At 41.6% G+C, this 24,885-nt stretch overlaps 1 protein-coding gene across 3 annotated transcripts in view; it reads left to right on the plus strand.

The window, feature by feature from the left end:
- The window catches only part of NBAS (NBAS subunit of NRZ tethering complex), a 340,369-nt gene that overhangs the window by 305,790 nt on the left and 9,694 nt on the right, over positions 1-24,885 (plus strand). For 2 of the 3 annotated variants that reach the window (XM_079940671.1, XM_079940670.1), the window contains 3 exons: positions 6,419-6,558; positions 10,236-10,374; positions 15,622-15,750. In XM_079940671.1, the coding sequence (XP_079796797.1) occupies positions 6,419-6,558; positions 10,236-10,374; positions 15,622-15,750 (408 nt within the window). Of the gene's footprint in view, positions 1-6,418; positions 6,559-10,235; positions 10,375-15,621; positions 15,751-24,885 lie in introns of those variants that run through there. The other variant, XM_079940672.1, reaches the window with a different exon arrangement.

Here is a 24,885-nt window from a genome sequence, read left to right on the forward strand (position 1 = left end):
CTGCAGTACTCCTCAGAAAAGAGAGAATCTGATTCTTTCATAGGTCCACATTTATGCTCAGCCAGGTACCTTGTTTTGGGGTATTTTAGGGAATTTTAGTTCCCATGATATTAATATAAATCACATGCTCTCACAACCTCTGTAAGCCTCTGAGATGTGTTTGCTTTAACTTTTATTGTCTCAGAGCAATACTTCTCTTCCTAAATTTTTTTTTTAGATAATTTGTCAGATTTATGACAGTGATTTTCTTCAACTGAAAGTTGTTTAAATTTTTTTACCATTAATGAGCACTATTACTAGTTGTGATATGAAAATATATTGGGACAAAACCATCTTATAGAAAGTATGTAGATAACATCAATATTTTTATTATATTTTTTACCAAAAATGTGTATTGATCATTTGCTGTGCTTCATATTCCCTGCTGATCACTAGGATTTTAATTATAGCTGACTTTTTTAACACTAAAAATTTGAAGGCATTTTCATTAAAATTAAAACCAAAACAAGAATGCCCAATATCATTATTATTTTTCAGCATCCTAGTCAGTGTAGCAAGACAAGAAACAGAAGTAGGAGCTATAACTTTTTAAAAAGTCAAACTTACCATTATTATAGATTGTATCATCCTAATTTCTGGAAAACCTAAGAAAAATACTGAAAATGACTAGAAGTAATAAGTGGAACTTATTATAAGGGCTGAAATCAATGATAGAAGAATACATAGTATATGTGAAAATAACTCAAGTCACTGGTATAGGGGCTTAGTATATATGGGTCTAATTATAAAGATGTACCTTTTTTTTTTTTTTTCGGTACGCGGGCCTCTCACTGTTGTGGCCTCTCCCGTTGCGGAGCACAGGCTCCAGATGCGCAGGCTCGGTGGCCATGGCTCACGGGCCCAGCCGCTCCGCGGCATGTGGGATCTTCCCAGACCGGCGCACGAACCTGTGTCCCCTGCATCGGCAGGCGGACTCTCAACCACTGTGCCACCAGGGAAGCCCAAAAGACGTACCTTTTTAAACTTAGTGTGTCATCATTTTCTTAAATAAATTTTACAGTAAATATTACTCTTCAAAAGAAGTATTAACTCTTTGGTCATCTAGAAAACCATGTTTAGGAACCTTCACTTAATACTCTTTTCTAAAGAACAGAGTTTGGCATTAAGATAGACTAGTCTTGGACTCTTTCCCAGCAGGATGGGTTGTAAACGTCTCAAAAACCTGCTGAGAGACAATTCTCCATGGATTTCTCACGTTTCTCCAAGTCTTATGAGCAGAGGCACTTTGCTTATCCCTGGATCTTCACGGTTTTCTCTTATGTTTTTTTTCCTAAAGATTTATAGTTTTACATTTAACATTTAATACATTTAAATCTCTTATCAACTTTGAATAATTTTTGCATTAAGTGTAAGGTTTGGGTTGAGGTTTATTTCCCTTTTTTGCCTAGGGATATCCATTTCCTCCAGCACCATTTGTTGAAAACACTGTCTGGCCTCCAATGAAATGCTTACGCCCTTGGTCAAAAATAAGTTGGGTATATTTGCTGCTGGGTTCTCTATTCTGTTCTTTTGATCTTTGTCTCTATCGTTCTACCAATACCACTTATCTTTCTTACTGTAGCTAAATAATAAATCTCAATATCAAGTAGAGGTATTCCTCCCACCTTATTCTTCTTTGTCAAGATAGTTTTAGCTATTCTAGGGAATGTCTTTCCATTTACATTTTATAAAAGCTTGTCTAAATCTACAAAAAACCGTTCTGGGATTTTGATAGACATTGTATTAAACCTGTAGATCAGTTTAGAGAGAATTGACATCTTTACTAGGTTGAGTCTTTCCATCCATGAACACAGTGTATCTCTTCATTTATTGATTTCTTTCATCAGCATTTTATATTTTTTTAGGATATAGATCCTGAACGTGTAAATTTTAAAATTTTCTTTGAAGCAATTATAAATGGTATTATGTTTTTATTGTCAGTTTTCACTTGTTCATTGTTAGTATATAGAAATGAGGTTGATTTTTCTGTGTTGATTTTGTCCTGTGCCTTTGCTGACTCATTCATTAGTACTAGGGTTTTTTTTTTTTTTTTCCCAAGTAGATCTCTTGAATTTTCTATGTAGACAACCATGTTATCTGCAAATAGAATTTTATTTTTTTCTTTCTAATATGTATGCCTTTTATTTATTTTTCTTGCCTTATTGCAGTGGCTAGAGCTCCTAGTATGATGCTAAATAAGAGTGGTAGGAGTGGACTTCCTTGTCTTGGAGTATAATGTGGAACTATCACTTCTGTTTGGGCCACTTTACCTTTCTGCTTTTAAATATCATTGCCTTGATTATCAGTTGGTGTTATAATCTTTGCTTTAATCATCAAATATAATTTAGAAAATTTCTATAAAAAAGGATAGTCTATTGTATTTACCCATATTTCTGCTTTTTGTATTCTACGTTCTTCCTTCTGATGTTCCAAAGTTCCTTCTATCATTTCCTTTCTGTTTGAAGAGCTTCCTTTAGCTAGTCGTTAAGATGAGGGCTGTTGGTAACAGATTCTTTTAGTTTTCCTTATCTGAAAATGTTTTTATTTTCCTTTTTTTCCTAAAGGGTAGTTTTTCTGTATATAGAATTTTCAATTGACAGTTCTTTTAACACTTGAAGAATATTGTGCCACTTCTTTCTGGCCTCCATCGTTTCAGATGATTAATCCCGTTATTCAAATTGTTGTTCTTTCTTAGGTAATGTGTTGTTCTGGGTGCTTTCAAGATATTTTCCCTTGTCTTTTGTTTTCAAGAGTTTAATTGGGTTGTGTCTTGGAATGGATTTCTTTGGACTTACCCTTTCTGGGGTTAGCTCAGCTTCTTGAACCTGTAGATTCATATCTTCCACCAAATTTGAGAAGTTGTTAGATATTATTTCTTAAAATACTCTTTCAGCTCCACTTTCTTTCTCCCTTTCTTCTGGAATTCTGAGAAATGACCTTACCTGCGATGTCTTCTGTTTCTAGGTGAGGAGTCAGGAAACACTGGGTCTAAGTGTCTTCCTTCTGTTGGTGAAGGAACACAAGATACCCTCCTGCTGCATTGTTCCTCAAGTCCTAGGGTCCCAAACTAGTTTGCTTTCTTTTTTCCTACCTTTAAGAGTTCTCATTTGGTGTCTCATTATTTTCATAGTTTATAGTTGTGCTTAGCAGAGAGGAGTAGGGAAAAATGGGTCAAAGCCATTTTGTCCAAGCTGGAAGTTCCTTGTATATGTTTACCTTTTATATTTCTTTATACAAAAATTCATTTTGAGTTTTAGTTACCAGAATTTATTTTTAAAGCCTTATAGACATGATGAACAAGATAAGCTTATGTTATTTTGGTAAGTTTTGATAAATTTAGTTATTTTAATATGTGGACACAAGTCCTAGATGAACACTTGTATATCAGAGTATATAATGATTATCCAACAAAGTATATTCTTTACCATGTGTTAAAAAAAAAAACATGTGCTCAAGTTCATTTTTAGGCCCATTTTCTTCTCAAATAAGGTAAAGCTTTCATAGCTACAGCGATAGAATTTAAAACTGCTTTCTTAAGAGCTGAGTAATAACAATTTGACATCCTTTTTGATAACAAGGGAGTATGCAAGTGTCCATACACAAAATGGATAATTGTGTTAAGTTACTACATTTTTCACATTTGTATTTTAAACATGGGTGTCAATGCTCTGAAAAATAAGTTACTAATAATTGAAATGATTAGTGAGGATTCAGGAGAAAATGTTTCCCGACAAAGCCATACTCTTACAATTCTGTGTACATGTGAGAAAGGCATTATACAAAACACTTATTAGCAAACACATTTTTTAAAATGGAAACTAATATTTGTACACTAATATAAAAACAAACAGAGAGAGATCTAATTTATAGTTTCTAGTTTCTCTTTCCTTCCCTTATGATACAGTTCATGCCCTAAAAATTTACAAGCTATTATAGTTTCTGAAAAGAAAGAAATCTAAATGATATTGAAAACATGAATCACTTTTTCCTAATCTCTTCATTTTCGTGATATGGCTGCATTCCATGTAAGGGAGAATCATCTTGTTATTAATTATAGTGCAGTTAATTAAAGAAACTGGAATATTGGCGCTGCTGGGAGACAGAGCATTCAGTTGTTTAAAAAATATTTTTTTAAGCACAAAACCTTCTCTACAAATAAACTCAGATTATAACTCAGAAAGAAGAAAGCAGCCATTTACCCTGCTGCGGACCTCCTTAGAACTCCTGGGACATCAGGGATTTTGGGAGCCCAATTTTCAGACGAGGAAAAATGAGACTCAAAACAAGGGACTTTATTGAAATCACATAGCTAACCGCAAGGCATCATCGGTTGAAACATAATGTCAATACACGTGCTACCTCTGGGTCTTTTTTAGTGATTTCCTTTTGGTGGGATCTTTTTTTTAAACCTTACATCTATCTCCAATAAAAAAAGAACAGCCAAAAATTTATGGTAACTCCATGAATATTTAATATAGTTCTGCGTTACAAGATTTTATAAATAAATTGTCTTCATTCGTTTGTATATCCATTCATTATTTCATCCATTCACTAAATAAGTAGGGTACATTTACTCTATATCAGGTATTATTTTACGTAGTGGGGATAAACCAGTGAACAAATAAGTTTCTGTGTTCTCAAACAAATATGCAATATGTCACGTACTTGTAAGTGCTAAGAAGGAAAATAAAGGTGAGGGAGGTAGATAGGGGTGGGGGAATATGCTACTTTGAGGGGGGGTAGTTACACAGTGTGTTCCCTCAAAAAGTGACATTTGAGAGATTTGAAAGAAATGAGAGAATGAGCCATGCAGGTATCTGAAGAAAGAATGTGCCAGGCAGAGGAAGCAGGTCCAAGTTCCCCAGGTGGAAGCGGGAGTGATGACTGCACAGAGCGCCTGGGAGGCCCCAAGGCTGGAGAGGAATTGAAGGTGGTGAGGTCAGATAATGACAGATGGATGTCTTGAGTTTGAGAGGGTTTTGTTTTTTTTTAAAACCTTTCTTTATAAATAGGCAAGAAAATATTGCCAAACTCCCAGTTAGACTACTAATTTAAATAATTCAGAGCTTCTCTAGCTTACTGAGTCCTCTAGCTTCAGAACATCCTGATCTGAGTATAATTATATATCAGCTCTGCTGCTTGCTAGCCATGTTACCAGGACAGATAAGCCCGTTTCTTCATCTGTAGATTGAGGTTAAAAATACCTGTGCAGTTCTCCATACAAAACTGTTGGAAGGATCAGCTAACTTACTGTATTATAAAATTATTTTAAAAACAAGAAAAAGCTTTTGGGTTATTATTCTGTGGAAGAATGACATGGGGCTTTAAGTCAGGTTTGGAAGGATCTGAATGGCCACTGTGTGAGGAAGACTCCACTTGGTAATTACCAGTAATTTCATTGTACATATCAACTTTTGTGAAAATGCAGAATTCATGGTATAACTTTTTCAGGTGACTGCTGGGGTCAGAGCCAGGGTGACCATTAAATCAAATGTTTTGGAAACATGCATTAGTATAGACAATTTAGCAAATATATAGGTAACCATCTGTTCTCATTATTCTTTCAGAGTATCATCATCTGAGTCCAAATATAGAGAGTCTATGTTGGGAGAGGCTAGGAAACAAGAGAACCAGCTTTTGGCTTACTTTTATATTTAAAACTGCTTTCTAACTAAAAAAAAAGCAAATATTTTATTCACAGAGGTGTTGGAGATACGACTTGCTTGAGGACTGCCTCAATGTAAAAGAAGTATCATTTGGTTATTCAATGAGAGGAAAAATTAGTATTTTAGTTGATAGACTTCTTTTGCACTAGAAATGGAGATGTGAATAAAAGTTATTTTACTTTATTTTGATTTATAGCAAAAAAAATTCCATGTCAAATGTACTTTAGTAAAATCTTTACTTTCAAATTAGAGAAATTTTCTAGACAATGTGAAGATTTAGCGATACTCATTCTAAAATGAAAGTTAGCAATGCAGGATAATTTAAACTAAAAACATTGGCTAACATTGAGTATGGTGAACTATTATAATTTCACATGAAACAGTTAAGTATTTTAACATAACATACATTGAATGCCAATAAGCCAGTTCTATGGAAGTCTACTTGTTTGAATTTATTTTGCTAAAGAATGTTAAGAACCTTCCTGTGACTTCGTTCTAAGCAATTTTTAACATAGATGTTTGAAGTTGGGTAAAACGTAGAGCTTTTGAAGGTTTTGGGGGGAGTAGGGGTGGGGGAGATGTTGTTGAATTTCCCCTTGACACACTAAAAGTTTCCGAAAGAGCATTTAATCAAAATAATCAAATTTGAATTTTTCCGGACAGCAATTCCGTGGCCTTTGCTGTGGGTTTCAAGTGTGTGTTCCGCCTTCCAGGTGGACGTAACTGACACGGAGGATGAAGAGAAGCGCTACTCGCTCTTTGTGGAGCTCCTGGAGGCCAGTCACCGAGAGGTCGAGTTCCAGCACCTGGTTTTGCTCCTGCAGGCTTGGCCGCCTGTGAAACGGGAATATACGTGAGTATTAACATAAAAGTAGACTTCTATTTGTCTAGACTCTAGGTTTAAAAAATCACTACCTTCAGAAGAGCCAATGAAAGAAATATATAAAATCAGTATAAACCTTTAGATGAAATGAGAATTGTTTTTCTTGAAATATCACAGTTTCTTTCCATTTCTCCTTACCCCTAAAGCCAAATATTTTATTCAGAAATAGACAGTGCTTGATAATAACATCTGATTTAGGATGTCAGCAAAATCATTTTGTGCCGGTATTTTCACCAGGACCTGTTTTGACGCTCTTTTAACACAGCTTACAATGCTAACTTGAGAATCCATGGGGAATAAATTGATGATTCCCATTTATTGAGAACACAGTGTTATGTGCCGTTGACATACACTGTCAAGTCACACAGCAAAGCTACACGGGAAGGTGATGTTACCGAATTTTACGGATGAGAACGTGGAAGCTCAGAAGTTCAACAGCTTCAGGCAGCACCTGGCCCTGAGACGGAGGAGACAGAGTTCCAACAGCTGCTGGAACCTCCACAGCCCGTGCTGATCCTCTGTGTCAGGCTGAGATTGCAGGCACCACTAGAGCTGCCCCGGTAGGCACACAGTCCCTGTGCTGCCGGCCAAGGAGTCCTTTGGAAGAAGTGGCCAGATTTCCTCTGAGCACATATGCTGTCTGTCAAGAACTGCTGCTCCTCTGGCAAAAAACGAGAGCATCCGCGCTTCTGTTGCGAATGTCTCGGCGGCCGGGACTCACCTTGCTCTTCCCGCGTCAGCCAGCACTTTGTGCACCCAGACCAGTACGTGTCTCCACACCTCAGATGTACACAGAAGGATGTTTTCTCGAAATGATTCCGTGAGCAGTTCAGGAGCGCTAAGGAACATCTGGGCAAGCCCCTTTACCTTCACCCTCAGACGAGACCGTTAGGAATTCCTGAAGCAAACCAAGGAGGGGGGCATTTTGGTTTGGTTTGTTTTTTTAACCAAGTGTTTTCAGAAAGGCAAGAAGCGTCTCTTAGATCTCAAGCATCTGTGGCAGCGATGGCGTGCTGACATCTGCGCTTGAGCATAGGTTCTTACCTTCACTCTAAAACCGTGCAGTGCAGGTTCCCACATCGTAAAAGCTTTGGTGTCACTTGTGACAGTGCCTTGGAACAGCATTTCCATTTGGTTCCCAATTATCTTGGCAGAGCTGCCCCGGGACCTGAGGGTGCTTGTTAAAAACAGAGTCCCATGCTTGGCTCGCCGAGTCCAACTCTCGGTACCGGGGCCTGGGCCTCAGTTTCTCAACAGCTCCTAGGAGATGATAATGGGAGATAGATGTGGGACCCACTAATTACATTGTCAGTAATGCTTCCCTTTTTTAGAAGATCATGAGAGTTGAATTATAGATTTCTTCATACACTCAAAATGGATCTCTGAGTCTAAAGAGAATTTTTCGAATTGGAAGTATGATGCTTCCGGTAGATTAGCTAACTGTGGTTCTGCAGTTCCTTTTACTTCTGGAACACTGACCATTGCAACTCACTCACTTACCCACAAGAAGCAAACTCGGCTTACTTAAAACACTTCCTGCATTTAAAACATTTAATGCATTTGTAGACAAAAAGATATTCATTTTCAAACATATATTCTTGCTTTTGTAGTCCTGTGTGAAAGTTGTAAGTTGCTAGTAACCTGTGTTTTACAGACTTCCTTTACGAAATCATTAGCATCAGAACCGAGCATTACCAGAGTCCACTTAACCCTCTTACCAGCTGTGTCTCCTCTACCTAAGCGATAACCAGTTATGCATACATATTTGACTTAATAATAAGTCAAATAAAGTCCATTTCTGCTTCTTTCCTGGCTCAAACTGGTGTTTTAGCACAGAAGAACGTATGAGGGAACACTTAAAACAGGTTCTTAAAAGTACTTGGGAATACTTTTTTTCCCCCAGATGATCCAACGTATGACTCCAGCACTTCCAGAACAACCAGAAAAGGGGAGAGGAGTGTGGGGAGCGGGGAGGGAGGGGTAGTGTGGCGATGACTGAATGTTGCCGATCAACATGGTAAAGTCAAAAATTGGACTTTCAAGAACTTTGCTTGATCCACATGACCACTAATTTACTGGTACCAACTTTGGAGTTTTGGTTTTAGTCCCTTGTCAGAACATGTATGGAAAGCATAATAGATTTGCATTAGGGAAGATCCGTAGTTTTCCTCCAGTGTATCACAGCTGGCTGGTGTAAAATACATTTTTTTAACTTTTTATTTTATATTGGAGTATAGTTGATTAACAATGTTGTGATAGTTTTAGGCATATAGAAAAATGATCCAGTTAAACATATACATGTATCCTTTTCCAAATTCTTTTCCCATTTAGGTTGTTACATAATACTGAGCAGAGTTCCCTGTGCTATACAGTAGGTCCTTGTTGGTTATCCATTTTAAATACAGCAGTGTAAATCTAAAAAGAAATGGTGCAGATGAACTTCTATACAAAACAGAAACAGACTCACAGACTTGGAGAACAAACTTATGGTTACCAGAGGGGAAGGGTAGGGGGAAGGGATAGTTAGGGAGTTTGGGATTGACCTGTACACACTGGACAATATGTTTTGATAGTTGTTGTAAAAGCCACTGGGATGCACTGTGCAATTCTGCTTCAGGGAGGTGGCCTGTTAGGGAAAACCCCAGGAGAACTGAATCCAGACTTTAAAGAGGAAAGCAGAGGGCGAGTCCTCTAGTGTACGAAGACTCATCCGTCAACCAGATGCTCCCTGAGCTTTGTTTGTACCTTGAAATAAGCAGCATCCGTTGTCCTCACAAGTTGTTAGTTTGAGCTGAGACACAAAGGCTTTGCCAAAGGCTAGTATTCTGAGTCCCCTTGTTGTTGCACTTGATGTTTTTCTCAGGCACAAGGAATGAAATTCTTTCCAGGGAGGGACCATCCTTTGGTGTTCGGTGGCTAGAAGCTAGTGCTGTGCTAATGAGACAACAGACTCTTAATAAAGAGTAAAATTATTTTAAAATGTTGTAAGTAAAATCAGTACCCCAGAATGAATGTACCTTTCACTTGTCTCTTGAAATATAAATCGTGATGTTTTTATGAAGTCAAGGTAGCGGCTGCCAGAGAAGGGAAACAAAAGGCAAACTTTTGTGCTTTTATGTCTCAGAAATAAGAGAAATAACTAGTAAGATGTGCCTGCTGTTGAGAGCGATACTTCACAATGGCAAACGTCATTCATTAAGCAGTGCAAGCCTGCAAGGAAAACATTAAATTGCCTTTTCGCCGTGAGAAGAACCAAGGCACAGAAAGGCTGGGTGGCGTCCCCAGAACAATACAACTAGGCTGAGAGTGTAGAAGTCACTTCTGTGACTCGCGCAAGCAGTCAGGGAGCCGGAATGCCGGCCTGAGCTGCTGGGCTTCAAAGCAGTCTGTACTGGTTGGCGTCCACCCACTGGCTCCATGCTGCTGGGGCACTTGTCCATACCACAGCAAGCTCTTTCCCCTCTGTGGGCTGGTGTCTTTTCTCCAAGATAGACGTGAAGGAACACATCGTGCAGGTTATGACTGCAATTTGCCAAAAGCATTTTACTTGAAAAAGTGGGATTTCTTTTCTATTTTAAAATTTCTTATCACAATTGTTATAAGTTTCGTCGTTTCCCATGCCTTGCATTTTTCTCCCTTCGAACCAGCATAACCAATAATCCGTGGGTGAGACTGGCTACAGTGATGCTAACCAGATGTACGGTGGAGAACAAGGAAGGGCTGGGGAATGAAGTTTTGAAAATCTGCCGCTCTTTATATAACACCGAACAGATGCTCCCTGCAGAGGTGAGTGGCTATTTCAAGTGGCTTTCCTGGGGGATATCCCTTTCCTTTTCCCAGCTCTTTGGTGTAAACAATACCAGTGACTGTACTTGGGGAACATTTAGCTTAAGTTATCGGTAGGGAAAGTAAAGCCCATAATTTGTGACCGATCAAATGAAGAAAAGCAGGGCTAAAAGGATTCTTTGAGGTCATTTTCTCTTTGTTGGAGCTCTGAAGCAGTTTCCCTTTTACAAGTCCCAGAGTAGAACCCAGTTTTCTGGGTTTTTTGGGTGCCCTTTTATGTCTGACTCAAGTTTCTGTTCTAAGAGGTCACGGTAGCTCAAGTGTCCTGTCTGGCTGACCCAGGCCAGTTGGTAACATAGCAGCTACCTTAGCACTCCTCGGCAGGTAACCAGACACTCTGATTTTCACATACTTTTTTGACATCATTGTAATAAGATTGCATAACCACAATATTTATTCTCTGTGAACATGGTAAAAACTCAGCCACCTCCATGTTGACCTTGTTCTCTGTTTGATCCTATAATATGTGTCCCAGAGATATTTGTGTAATATATAGGTAAATCTGTACATTCTAAAATAAGCACATATTAACTACAGCCCCTGCTGTGGATCTGACCTCAGCAATGTATTGTTTGAGCAATTTACATGTCTTAAATTTAAGCCTTTGGATAATGGCACTAAACTGATTAATTGGTTTTTGAGTTTCTACCACATAGCAGATAAACTTGAAAATAAAATTGTAAACAGGATTCTTTGAATCTTCATTGTAATCACTCAGGGAAAATATTCTCTTTATGAATGCAATTTAATGGATTGTTTTCTGAATGAAGGACTGGCTAAGTGTTTTTTGATTGAATTTAAAATACTGTGTCCATTTAAAGACGTCTTCAACCACCAGAATGACAGAATTATTCTATAAAATATTTAAAGTACCAGCACCAAAGATAACTTCCCCTTACTCCAGTAGCCTGTGTCAGATGCTTATCTACCTGTGATCGGCTCTGCTATATTGTGAGCACCTGGAGGGTAGGAACCATGGCTGTAGCATCTCTGTTTCACCCAAGGCAGGATTCAGCATACTGCAGAGAGTGGGGACTCAACACACTGTCTTACCCCCACCAGGGTAAGTAAATAACATGGGTTTCATCTCTGCCTTAACATAAGCTAAGATCAAGCATTGTTAGATTAGGACCAAACACCAGAAGTGTCCCACCGTCAGTTCTATTGAATCTAGGTTAGGAAGACATTATTTAGGATCTCTGGACCTCCACCTTCTCATCTCTGAAACAAGGGGTTAGACCACATGACCTCAGCGGGGACTCTTGTTTCGACTGTTCTGTGAGGTCCCCAGTCCTGGGAGGAGCGTGACCTGAGGCTGTGTCTTCACTTCTTCATCCGTAGCACTTAGTTCACCGTCTCTCATGAGTCCATCATTCTCTTGGGGTGAGGAGTAAGGTACGGGATTGAGCCCCATTTTGAAGTGGGTCATTATCGCTTCTCTGTTCCAATTTGATGATTTGAAAGATCATCATCAAGAGCTCTGTTGCCACAGTGACTTTTCTTCATTTTTGTTTTGCTACCTTCTGTGTTTTAATTGGGTACATATGTAGATTCTTTTTCTTAGGATGCCATGATTGAAGGAACTTTGCAAATGTCGTGTACTATTTTTATTAATCACTACATTTGCTCAAATGTGAATCAGAATTGTTTCAAAGGAAGGAACAGTATTATCATAAAATGGAAATGTCTTGTTAAGTTTATTTTACCGCATTTGGAATCTACATAGTCTCATTTCAGACTTCCATGAGATTTAGTATCCCTGTGGCAGTAAAATTATCCATGACTCACTTCTTTTTCCTCCAGTACCTTTGGTTGCCCTGCTGCCCGGTGTGTGAGATGCGTTTGCCTGATTAGCTCTGACGGGACTTAAAGGGGCTTACCTTATCCTTCGTCCCCATTTCCCATCCTCCTACCAAGTTGCCATATGTAGAGATTCTTTTTCTTTGTGGCTCTTTGCACGATCTCCTGCTGTTGCTCACGGTACTTGTTTACTTATGGCCATGATGGTTTTGCTGATGGAAAATATTAGAGAAGGACAAAATCACTGTTTCTCACAGGTCATGTGTCCCACGGTCTTGACAGTTAACACATCCTCCTCTCAGCTTCCGTCCGTGGCAACGCGTGCAGCGTCCTCAGGAGTGGGGTATCTGGAGAACAAGAAATTGGCAACTGGGCATAAAACAAGCTCCTGGCATTCAGATGTAAAATCCCAAGTTCCATCTACTTGTGGCTGCCCCCGAGGGTCCCTGCAGAGGCGCAGCAGGAACTAGCAGGGCAGACACTGCGGCGGGTGTGTGGGAGCCCGCCCCCCAGCTCACGAGGGAGCCCAGCTGACCTCGGCTTCTCAGTCTTAGTGTGACTGTTCTCTCTCACGGCTGAGGCACTCCTGAGGACATCAAGAGCTCGATTTTTCGAATCGACGACACCCACCCCTGCACACCTTGTGCTCCACACTCTTGCTGCGGGCCCTGCCACACCTTTAGGTGCCGGATACCCCAGGACCAGTGGGAGGGTCGCGTGAGGACAGAAGGACCGCTGGTGGACCGGTCCCGCTGCTCTGACGACCGTCAGCCACAGGGCCCAGGGCATCACCATAAACCCCAGTCCACAGGGAGGACCAGCGCCCAGGGTTCTGGCCTGGCTCTGGGCCCCAGCCCACCTGTTCCTCTGCATTCAAGGCCTCTCATTGTTGTTCTGTGTCCTGATGGCCAGGCAGGTTTGAGCTGCGAACATACCATATAAGGTGCTTTGTGGTTCCCTTTGCTACTTTGACCTTTCCTGCAGCTACCCAAAGCCCTTTATAAACATCCTAATAAACTGTCCTCTTGTAACACAGGGGGAAATACCTGGTAAATATAGTATAGTCCTTAATTACAAGTAAGTATTTAGCCAGTAACTGTTAGCTAAGAGATAAAAAGCACTCAGTAGCTCTCATAAAATGAATTCTTCCATTCCTGGGTGTCCTTGTCTGGCTGTGGGATATCGAGCCGTTATGCCTGCTCAAAGGGGTGTATAGGTTATTTCCATAAATTTTTCATCAAAGCTGAGATCAGCCAAGTGATATGCTTCTTCCAAATATCATAAATTACTGAGAAATACCTATTTACCAATTACTGATAACTTATTGAATAAGCGTATATGAGAGTTAAGAGAGAGAATACAAATAATTTGGGGTACAGTACGTACTAAGCAAGTTTGGAATACAGAGAAGGAAAAAGCTCCTTGCCCTCCAGTGAGGCAGGTAGACAAATGAATGATTACAGTAATACAAGATGACAGATAACGTAGGAAATATTCAACAAGGTACAGCCAGAATATAGGAGCGCCAAACCTGGGACATCAGAGGTACCATCGCAGGGAATGGAATTTTCTTGTGCCTTTGTAAGCTGAGACCTAATGATGAGTAGGGGTTAATCAAAGAGAGAGAGACAGCAGGGGTTACATCGTGTGCGAAGACCCAGAGGTCCGTGAGAGCCTCACACTCTCTGCTGCACCCTCCACTGTGGTAGCCATGGGCCACACGTGGGTATGAAAATCGAGCTTAAGTGAAATTGAATAAAATTTAAAATGCAGTTTCTCAGTTGCACTAGCCACATCTCAAATGCTCACAGGCCCCACGTGGCCCACGGCTGCCCTGCTGGACAGCGCAGCTCAGAGCATCCCGTGGTGAGAGGGAGGTCTCCCGTGCAGGTGCTGCTCTCAGAGGACTGTGCAGGGTGGGAGGGCGAGGCCGTAAGGCTACAGGGAGGAGGGCGGAGGAAGCAGGTTGGTGCGTGGCAGCTGGGCTGGACTGTCACGCACGGGGGTTTATATTTCGTCTTCCCAAGTGTTTTCTGCAGGTATTGGCATCCCAGATTAAAAATCCGCATTTCTCTTTGGCCCAGATGCTGGGCGAGAGGCCTCTGTATGCGGTACGTGCCTTAAGGCATGCAGAGCACTTTCCTGAATGAGAATCCGTGTTTGAAGCACACATTTTACAGAACTGTTACCCAGCCGATATTGATCATTCTCACACGGGTTTGGGGGGGCACAGCCTGATTTCCAGCGGTGGCCTGCTGGGTGCAAGCTAATAAAAGACAGTGAGTGGAATTCCAAAGAGACCTTTATCCCAAGCTTTAAGCAGGGCTTCTTTATGTCAGCCTTCTTTTATCTACTCTTTATAATAACGTAAAGGAATTATGAAAATGTCATGCATTTGAGTTTTCCTCCTCCGATGTGCTCCTGTTGGAGTAGCACAAGAGGAAGGTCGTCCCACACAGGGCGGTGACCCCCAGTTCTTTCAAAAACAGCCCTCGCTTTATATAATGAGGTTGCGCTCTTTGTCTGGTCTCTGGTCCAAGTGTTCTGTTCTTCACATTACAGCTAAAGTCAGGACACCGAGGGAACATGTAACTCAGCAGGGAAGAATAGCTTGAAAATTTATTTTCTATGCTTTTATACTTTTGTTGTGAAAGATTATCGTTTGTTATCTTATAGAAAAGCCTGCTCTCTGATGGCAGGTTCAGCCAGCATAAAAAAAGGGCCGCGAATAAAATGCAAATATGTCTGTGACAATCTAAATCCATTTTCATTTTTCTGGACCACAGGTAGTTTTTATGAAGATGGAGCCTCTTAAGTATATCAAGCATCCAGTTTACATTGACATTAACTATAAACAGGTTTTAAAATATGCAAATTGCTGATTTCCTTTATTACAGTGGGTGATAACTAGATATTTTTGATAATTTTAACAATTGACAATAGTTTTTATTGTTAAGCGTCTAGTATATGCTGAGCATTGTACATTATTATTCACTAATACTTATTCACACACACACACACACACACACACCCCACACTGCAGAGTAGATACAGTTTACCTCTGTTTTACTTGGGAGGAAACTAGAGCTCTGAGAGTTTAGGAAAATAAATTCCAGTCCTATATCCATCCATCGGGATCCTATGCAGCCATTAAAATAGCAACGTTGTAGATGAATATCTGATACTTGGAGAGACTTTATGAATAGATGGTGAAGTGAGTGAAGCAGGTATCAAACACTAAATCAGGTGGTCCCATGTGTGCATTTTGTACAGACACAGACACACACACTCATAGGAAAAGGTGTGGAAAGACACAAGCAGAATCATGCCAGCGCTTTGACGCGCTCCCTTTCCTTCTCACTCACAAAGTTGCCCTTGTGCTTCCAGGGTGTGAAGGAGCTATGCTCGCTGCTGCAGCACCAGGCCCTGCTGCTCCCGTCTCTGAAGCTTCTCCTCGAGAGCCGAGATGAGCGTCTGCACGCCATGGCCCTGGACCACATCACTGCCATTGCTAAGGTGCTCCCTGCGGAATTTCTTTCTTATGTTTCAGAGAAATGAATTAGTAATGCCATTCTCATCAAGAACAACCGTGATTTACGCAGGACTATTTTATCTCCACTCTGACCACATTAGCTGTTTCTGTTTGTCTAAGCAGTAGGTATTTGTCTCTTTCACAAACATTCACTAAACTCCTCCCATGAACCACACTCTGGGTTTAGGTGCCAAGAATACAAACCCAGATCATGACGCATTTTCTCTAGAGAAGCCGTGTATTAGCCTCAAGAAAATGTCAGAGCAGCCTGGGACTAGCGGACTAGTCCTTGCCACTTGAAATCTTGGTCGAGGAGCTCCTAGCATCAAGCAGGTTTTCTGTGCCTGCATGTGTTTGGTTATCTACTAATAAAAGGTGAGAAAGAGTCATGTTTCCTGGCACCATCGGGAATCTCGAGCTCGTGTTTCCTCTGGCGGCTGACAGCACCACTGAAGCCCCTCCTCGTTGGAGGAATGGGGGGCTAGTGTCAAGGCTGGGGTGTCCGCCCTCAAGGCTGTTGCCTTGTTATCATGGTTAAGGAAGAAGCTTTCACTTCCCTTTTTAAATTTTACACTTTAGGGTTAGATAGCTCCGGGTTGTGTTTAATGAAGTTGCATTGTATTGTCCTTACCGAAGCCCTTCTGCAGGGCGGTCATTCTTCCACTTGAAGCGCGTATGTGTGTGCTTTAACAAAAACATAAGAGGATGTCTTTTAGGGACCAGAGAGGGCAGCAGGATCCTAGAGCAGTGGTGCAGTGAGGAGATTGATGAACAGATGTCATGGATGTACAATGTTGTCAGTGACAAAGGATGCAGAAAGCAGAACATAATTGCATTTGGAAACAGTAATAGTGAACAAAATGAGAAAAACCTAGTGCCTTTATTCATTTAGATATATTTTCAAAATAATGTAAAGTTTCTGTAAAGGTTTTGTGTTGATAAAAATGCCCTTCGTGGGGCTTCCCTGGTGGCGCAGTGGTTGAAAGTCCGCCTGCTGATGCAGGGGACACGGGTTCGTGCCCCCGTCCGGGAAGGTCCCACATGCCGCGGAGCGTCTGGGCCCGTGAGCCATGGCCGCTGAGCCTGCGCGTCCGGAGCCTGTGCTCCACAACGGGAGAGGCCACAATGGTGAGAGGCCCGCGTACAGGGAAAAAAAAAAAAAATGCTTCGTTATCACTGATATTTGAGCATGACAAGGGCCTTTCTAGAAACTAGACTGAAGTAGGGAATTGAGGGGACTTGTCCAATGGTAACCTCCCTGTCTCTCTGTGCTGAAATAAAACTTGCATAATGTTGGGAATTTACAAGAAACTAAGAACTGCAGTGAGATTTTTTTTTTCTTAGCTGATTTTTAATTGCAAATCCAAGACGTCGGGAAGAAGGGAAAACTGGAGAAAATCAGGCTGCATACTTTAAGTGTCTTTTTTCCCTCACGGCCGTTTAACGTATTCATATCTCTGCTCAGGTCTTCCCACTAAAACTTGCCATGGGCCTCTTTGAGCATAAAACAGTGATGTATTTAAACATTGCCGTTCCCCGTTCGTCCTGTGTAGGGCATTCCTGACACACTCCTGAATTCCATAGGTGAGCGTGTCAGTTTTCATTTTAAAGATTCTTTATCTCAAATGCATCAGAACTGCAACTAGAAGGGGGGCTCCCTAACTGTGAACCAGCCCTGCTGCCTGCCACACACCCCTGCATACACGCATGTGCACACGCACACGTGCACACACCATCAAAATAAGAAATCAAATGGGAATGTTGCATCACCCAAGTCATTTTTAAATGGCACTAGTTCCCCCCATATAACACTTTGATCTGCACGTTTGACGTGCAGCACTGTGCTAAAAGTCTGTGGGTGGTCCGCCTAGGGTTGTGGTGGGAACACCCAAACCCTCTGTGGCCTTCAGGTGCGAAAAGCAAAGCCAGAGGTGTAAATTGCTGAGGCGAGTCACTTACCTACCACGGAGACCCTTACTTTTAGGAATTCAGTAATGACGCTGACTTGTAACTTCTCTGCACTAAGTTGAGTACTCACATTAGGCTGGCCCATCTGTGACCTTCAGGTGTGTCCATGGAAGCTTTTGCATCCTCCAGAGAAATAAAGTGTTGCAGATTTTTCCAGTTTTTAAACATTTTTTAACTTTTTATTTTGAGATAGTTTTAAGTTCACATTCAGTTGTAGAAAATAACAGCAAGATTTTTTGTACCCTTCACCCAGTTTCCCCAAGTGGTAACATCTTGCATGACTATAGTATCATTATCACCAAGACGTTGACAGTGATACAGTCTCTGGACCTGATTTGGATTTCACAGTCTTACGTGCCCTCGTGTGTGTGTGTGTGTGTGTGTGTGTGTGTGTGTGTGTGTGTGTGTGCACGCATAAAGTTCTATGCAGTATTGTCCCCTGGGGATTCATGTGACTACAGTGACGACCCAGAGCAGCTCCATCACAAGGACCCCCCAGGCCACCCCTTATAGCCACAGCCAGCCCCTCCCTCCCCCACCCACCCAGCAGCCAGTGACAGCTGCTAATCTGTTCTCCATCTCTGTAATTTTGTCGTTTCAAGAGTGCGATATAAATGAAAAGAAATTACTATAGTTTATCCTTGCTCTCCCAGCACCATTAAAAAGTCATGTTACACTTTTCTAAGGGAAGAGTTTCATTGGGCCTTTTTGCAGGGCTCCTGTCAAGCTATTTTAAATCATACTTGGTATTACAGTGAAGAATATGAAATGTTGGCTTTCTTTTTTTGTGTTTATTTTGCTATTCACTCTGTCCATTACTGTGGGTGCGGGGGGCTGAAAGGAAGAAACCTTCCTTTCTTTTTTCCCCCTTTAACAAGTAACTTGTTTCTGCCCTTTTGGTTGTTGACGGTAATTCCTGTTGACATTGAAAAAAACAACAAAAGCAAAAAACATTTGTCAAAGGAACTCCTCTGATGGGCAATTGTTCCTGCAGTGCGTGGATCCAGGCAGAAAACGCCTCCACTTGCTTGCTGATAGCTTATATTATTCTGCTGTTTGTTATAAGATACTGACAGCTTTATAGGTGTTTACATTTAAAAGGATGGTACTTAATGCTGATGCCAGAGATTATACCAGCTTCTCCGCCAATAGCGGTGCTCACTTCTTTCTCTAAACTTTTCTGAAATTGCAAGCCTCTGGTGGTTGGCATGTCCTTACAAATGGCCAACAGCTTCTTTCCTAGGCCAGAAATAGAAAGACCTTCTTAGAGATTATGTCGCTGATGAATAATTAAAACCCTGGTGTGGTCCTGACTGCCGGATCACCCTCTCCATCAGCCTTGTGAGATTTAGAGCTCACCTGCAAAACCTTCTTCCCTGCAAGAAGTATATTCGTTGCTGGTGAGTTTGAATCTCATCTCTGGATACTTTCTACCAGGTGGAAGTCTCTTGACTCATTCCATCAAAGTAAGCAGATGTGTATTTACAATAGCTTCACAGACTGAAACATTTCCCGGTTCATAATTCCGGATGTTTGGTGGCTTCTGCTCTTCACTGCGCCGTCCTTTAGTGCTGCTCAGTGCCTCTGCCCCGACGCCACACCACAGGGACTGCCCTGGACCACGTGCCTATTAAAAGAATCATTCATGAAAGGGTTTAAGACCTTTGGCACCTAATTAAGCGTTTCTCCCTGATGCTAGTAATAACTATCTTCCAGTACCAACCGTGCCAGGTGTTATAATAGGAACATCCTGACCTTCCCTTTTTAATAATCCTCTGGAAACATACCATTCCGGTTTCGCAGATGAAAACACTGAGCCTCAGAGGTCATACGGCTAGTAAGTAGCCTGACCTGAAATTGAAACCCTGGATCCAGCGTTCAGAGCCTGTACTTGACCACGCCGCTTCTTTTGACCTAACTTAGTGGGCTCTCTGATATTGGAAAAGGGTTGTCTCCACGGGGTAGTGAACTTGCTGAAAGCATCTTGAACCATATAATATCAGCACTGAAAAGAGCAGCACAGAGCTAGCTTGACAGCTTGCCCGGTACAGGGCTTCCTTTTCCAAATCCGCTAAGTCACTGGGCCCTGGTCCAGCCCGGCTAGGGGTGGGGAGCTGACCACTCCCTGGGTGCTCTGTGCTGTGCTCTGAAAGCCCTCGTAAGAGAGCACCTCTACAATGAAGCCTGCAGCCTTTATCTTGAACATGTGGATCTCAGTTCTGCCCGGTGCAGTTGCTTCCACAACACAGTCCTTCATGGTTTTTTAATAAATGTGATTCTTATCTCCTTTAATTTTGCCATGAAGGTACTGGAACCTCCCAACATTACTCGCAGTGACCAGTGTCTAGGTTGGAGGGAGAGCTTTAAAGATTCTCAGAAAAGCATGCTTGGATTAACATGTTTACAGTCGACCCTTGAACAGCACAGGGGTTAAGCCACGTGTAAGTTAGGCTTGGCCCTCTGTATCCGGGGCTCCTCCGAATCCACATCTGAGGTTCCTCCATATCCGTGGATTCAACCAACGAGGGACTGTGCAGTGCTGTAGTATTTCGTACTGAAAAAATATCCACATGTAAGTGGCCCAGCACAGTTCAGACCCACGTTGTTCAAGGGCCAACATGTATATAAAACCAGGAAACCTTCCTTTCTTTGTTCCCCCTTTAACTCAATCCATATTTCCAACAAGGACCTCCCTGGTGAGCATCTGTCCCCGCTGTAGCGCTCCCGTAATATTGCCTTCTCGCGTTGAAGTCAGGCAGGCTCACACATGCCCCCACAGCCTCGGCGTGCTGTGATAACAGGGACCTTGGGCTGGACTCCTAACAACCCTGTTTGGTGTCTGCAAAGCCCTTCTTTTGTTTTGGCCCTATGTCAGCTGGTTTTCTTCTAAGCGTATCCAAACCAGGTTAGGCTGAAGCGAGCCAGTCATGCAAAGAAGGATCAAGTGAGTGTTTTCCTGTATCTCTTACAGATACCAATTGCCATTAAACTGATCTATTTTTTTTAACATCTTTATTGGAGTATAATTGCTTTACAATGGTGTGTTAGTTTCTGCTGTATCACAAAGTGAATCAGCTATATGTATACAAATATCCCCGTATCCCCTCCCTCTTGCGTCTCCCTCCCACCCTCCCTATCCCACCCCTCTAGGTGGTCACAAAGCATCGAGCTGATCTCCCTGTGCTCTGTGGCTGCTTCCCGCTAGCTATTTTACATTTGGTAGTGTATATATGTCCATGCCACTCTCACTTCGTCCCAGCTTACCCTTCCCCCTCCCCGTGTCCTCAAGTCCATTCTCTACGAAACTGACCTATTTTTACAATCACTGTTCTTTTGTCTCTTTTAGTACCAGGCTCTTTTTCTCAGAATTTTGGGCATATCTACTTATTTCTAAATACCATTTTAACTTGTACATACCTAGACATGTTGCTTTCACCCATCTTCCTTCATCCTCAGCTGGTAGTTGGTCTTCTCAGTGAAGGAAGCTCTGCAACAGAATATCTCCCAATCGTCTCAGCTGGTTGCCTCTAGCGACAGGCAGCTCACTCCCTATGGGCTAACCTATTAGATTTCTAGACAGCTCTGATGGGTGGCTGCCTCACTTAGTGTGAACAGACGTATAAAGCACCATTGTGCATAGGCTGGTACTGTGTGCTGGAGTGAGGAATGGGCAAGACATTTATAAAGACGAAATAAAATACACATCCCTCTGTGTAGAGGAATTGTCTCATCAGGAGATTGACATATGAAATAATAACACAAGGAATTAAGCAAAGTAGAAAGGGGGCAAGTACAAAGTTTGGAACTAGCCAAACTCAGGGCCGCAGAATGGGTCATAGAGGTGACCAAGCTTGAATCTTCAAAGATTCGCTCCCATTGTTAGATCCTCAGTCAGAGGATTGTCCTAATTTTGGATTTAGAAGAGGTATGTATGCTACTAAATCCCATGCCAGGAGTGGAGCTGATGGTGTGCCGAGAAATGGAGTCTGAATGTCATGCAAACAGATAGAGAAAACAAAAAGTTACCTGCAGGCATTTTTCTTATTCCAAGTATACACTTCTGTTGTCCTTTTATTTTTCTGCACTTGTAGTTGATATATTTAATAACTTTTATTAGTAATAGGATATGTAGCAGTGAGACAAATATCCTTCCCTAAAGTAAACAGTGAAATAATATTAAATAAACTTCTTTAAAGTAATTGAAATGAGGTCCTGCATGCATTGGGCTACTGGGATTTCAGCTTCTCTCCTTACTGTAATTACTCTTAGCTTCGTACAGATCCATAAAATCAAAGATTTAATTCAGAGAAGGTTCATTACCTATTGTTGAAACAGGAATTAAGCAGTTAACATTTTAATGGCTTGGAAGACAGTAGTGCTTTGTGCTTTAATAAGGTTTTTTCCCCAAGATCTGCAAAGTTTCATTTATTCTCAAAAATTAATCACCGACCAAAAAAAAAAAAAAAAAATCACTGACAGAGAAGGCAAGCCTTTACTCATTGTATGATATATGTAAGGCCACCTTCTTCTTCTATGATTTATTCCTGATTTGTTTGACTGTAATAACTCCAGCCATTTACTGAACTTGAACTCTACACCAGGCATTGTGCTAGGCAGTTAAAAACATAGATTATCTCAACCCCTGTCTGTTGTCTGTATTTCACATGTGGAAACTGGGGCCTGGAGAGATTATCCTTAACAAGGTCGTACATCTATGTAGCTAAAAAGCCAGGATTGGAAATTGGTCTCTCACCGCAAAGCCTGTCTGCTTTCTCTTCACAAGACGACTACATCGCACTCTAATTCAGAGTTATTTGATCAGAGGAATTAAATCAACTAATCCTCCTGGACTTCTCACATATTTATTTCAAACATCCAACTGACTCCAAAAGTGACCGAATATATTTTCTTCCTCAAGCCCTTAAAGCACCAATCCAGGAGCGGCCGGGAGCCCGGGCAGCGACACAACCCAGACGGGCAGACGGGCGAGGGCGAGCACCGGGCTCAGCGCCGCTCCAACTCCGGCATCGCGCTCCTGACCACCGTGCGGCCCACGGCAGACGGAGTCCGCGAGAGTGTGCCCCAGAGCTCGGGGAAGTTACCTGCCAAAGCTCCGCTCCCGTGAAAGCAGTCCCTGCCGGCACCCTCCGCTTCCCTAGCCGCTCGCCAGCCATGTGGATGAAAGGCTCTTGGTGCTGCAGACAGGAGTCAGTGCTGTGCCTCTGAGGTGAGAGAGCCAACTTCAGGACACTGGTCCACAAGAGGCCTCCCAGCTCCACGTAATATCAAACGGCGAAAATCTCCCAGAGATCTCCATCTCAACACCAACACCCAGCTTCACTCAAAGACCAGCAAGCTACATTGCTGGACACCCTATGCCAAACAACTAGCAAGACAGGAACACAACCCCACCCATTAGCAGAGAGGCTGCCTAAAATCATAGTAAGTCCACAGACACCCCAAAACACACCACCAGAGGTGGATCTGCCCACCAGAAAGACAAGATCCAGCCTCATCCACCAGAACAAGGCACTAGTCCCCTCCACCAGGAAGCCTACACAACTCACTGAACCAACCTTAGCCACTGGGGACAGACACCAAAAACAACAGGAACTACGAACCTGCAGCCTGCAAAAAGGAGACCCCAAACACAGTAAGATAAGCAAAATGAGAAGACAGAAAAACATGCAGCAGATGAAGGTGCAAGATAAAACCCCACCAGACCTAACAAATGAAGAGGAAATAGGCAGTCTACCTGAAAAAGAATTCAGAGTAATGATAGTAAAGACGATCCAAAATCTTGGAAATAGAAGAGAGCAAATGCAAGAAACATTTAACAAGGACCTAGAAGAACTAAAGATGAAACAAGCAATGATGAACAACACAATAAATGAAATTAAAAATTCTCTAGATGGGATCAATAGCAGAATAACTGAGGCAGAAGAACGGATAAGTGACCTGGAACATAAAATAGTGGAAATAACTACCGCAGAGCAGAATAAAGAAAAAAGAATGAAAAGAACTGAGGACAGTCTCAGAGACCTCTGGGACAACATTAAACGCACCAACATTCGAATTATAGGGGTTCCAGAAGAAGAAGAGAAAAAGAAAGGGACTGAGAAAATATATGAAGAGATTATAGTTGAAAACTTCCCTAATATGAGAAAGGAAATAGTTAATCAAGTCCAGGAAGCACAGAGAGTTCCATACAGGATAAATCCAAGGAGAAACACGCCAAGACACATACTAATCAAACTGTCAAAAATTAAATACAAAGAAAACATATTAAAAGCAGCAAGGGAAAAACAACAAATAATACACAAGGGAATTCCCATAAGGTTAACAGCTGATCTTTCAGCAGAAACTCTGCAAGCCAAGGGACTGGCAGGACATATTTAAAGTGATGAAGGAGAAAAACCTACAACCAAGATTACTCTACCCAGCAAGGATCTCATTAAGATTTGATGGAGAAATTAAAACCTTTACAGACAAGCAAAAGCTGAGAGAGTTCAGCACCATCAAACCAGCTTTACAACAAATGCTAAAGGATCTTCTCTAGGCAAGAAACACAAGAGAAGGAAAAGACCTACAATAACAGACCCAACACAATTAAGAAAATGGGAATAGGAACATACAAATAGATAATTACCTTAAATGTAAATGGATTAAATGCTCCCACCAGAAGACACAGACTGGCTGAATGGATATAAAAACAAGACCCATATATATGCTGTCTACAAGAGATCCACTTCAGACCTAGAGACACATACAGACTGAAAGTGAGGGGATGGAAAAAGATATTCCATACAAATGGAAATCAAAAGAAAGCTGGAGTAGCAATTCTCATATCAGACAAAATACACTTTAAAATAAAGACTATTACAAGAGACAAAGAAGGACACTACATAATGATCAAGGGATCGATCCAAGAAGAAGATATAACAATTGTAAATATCTATGCACCTAACATAGGAGCACCTCAGTACATAAGGCAAATACTAACAGCCATATAAGGGGAAATAGACAGTAATGCATTCATAGTAGTGGACTTTAACACCCCACTTTCACCAATGGACAGATCATCCAAAATGAAAATAAATAAGGAAACACAAGCTTTAAATGATACATTAAACAAGATGGACTTAATTGAT

This window comes from Stenella coeruleoalba (genome assembly GCF_951394435.1).
Source record: "Stenella coeruleoalba genome assembly, chromosome: 13".
Taxonomy (NCBI): Eukaryota; Metazoa; Chordata; class Mammalia; order Artiodactyla; family Delphinidae; genus Stenella; species Stenella coeruleoalba.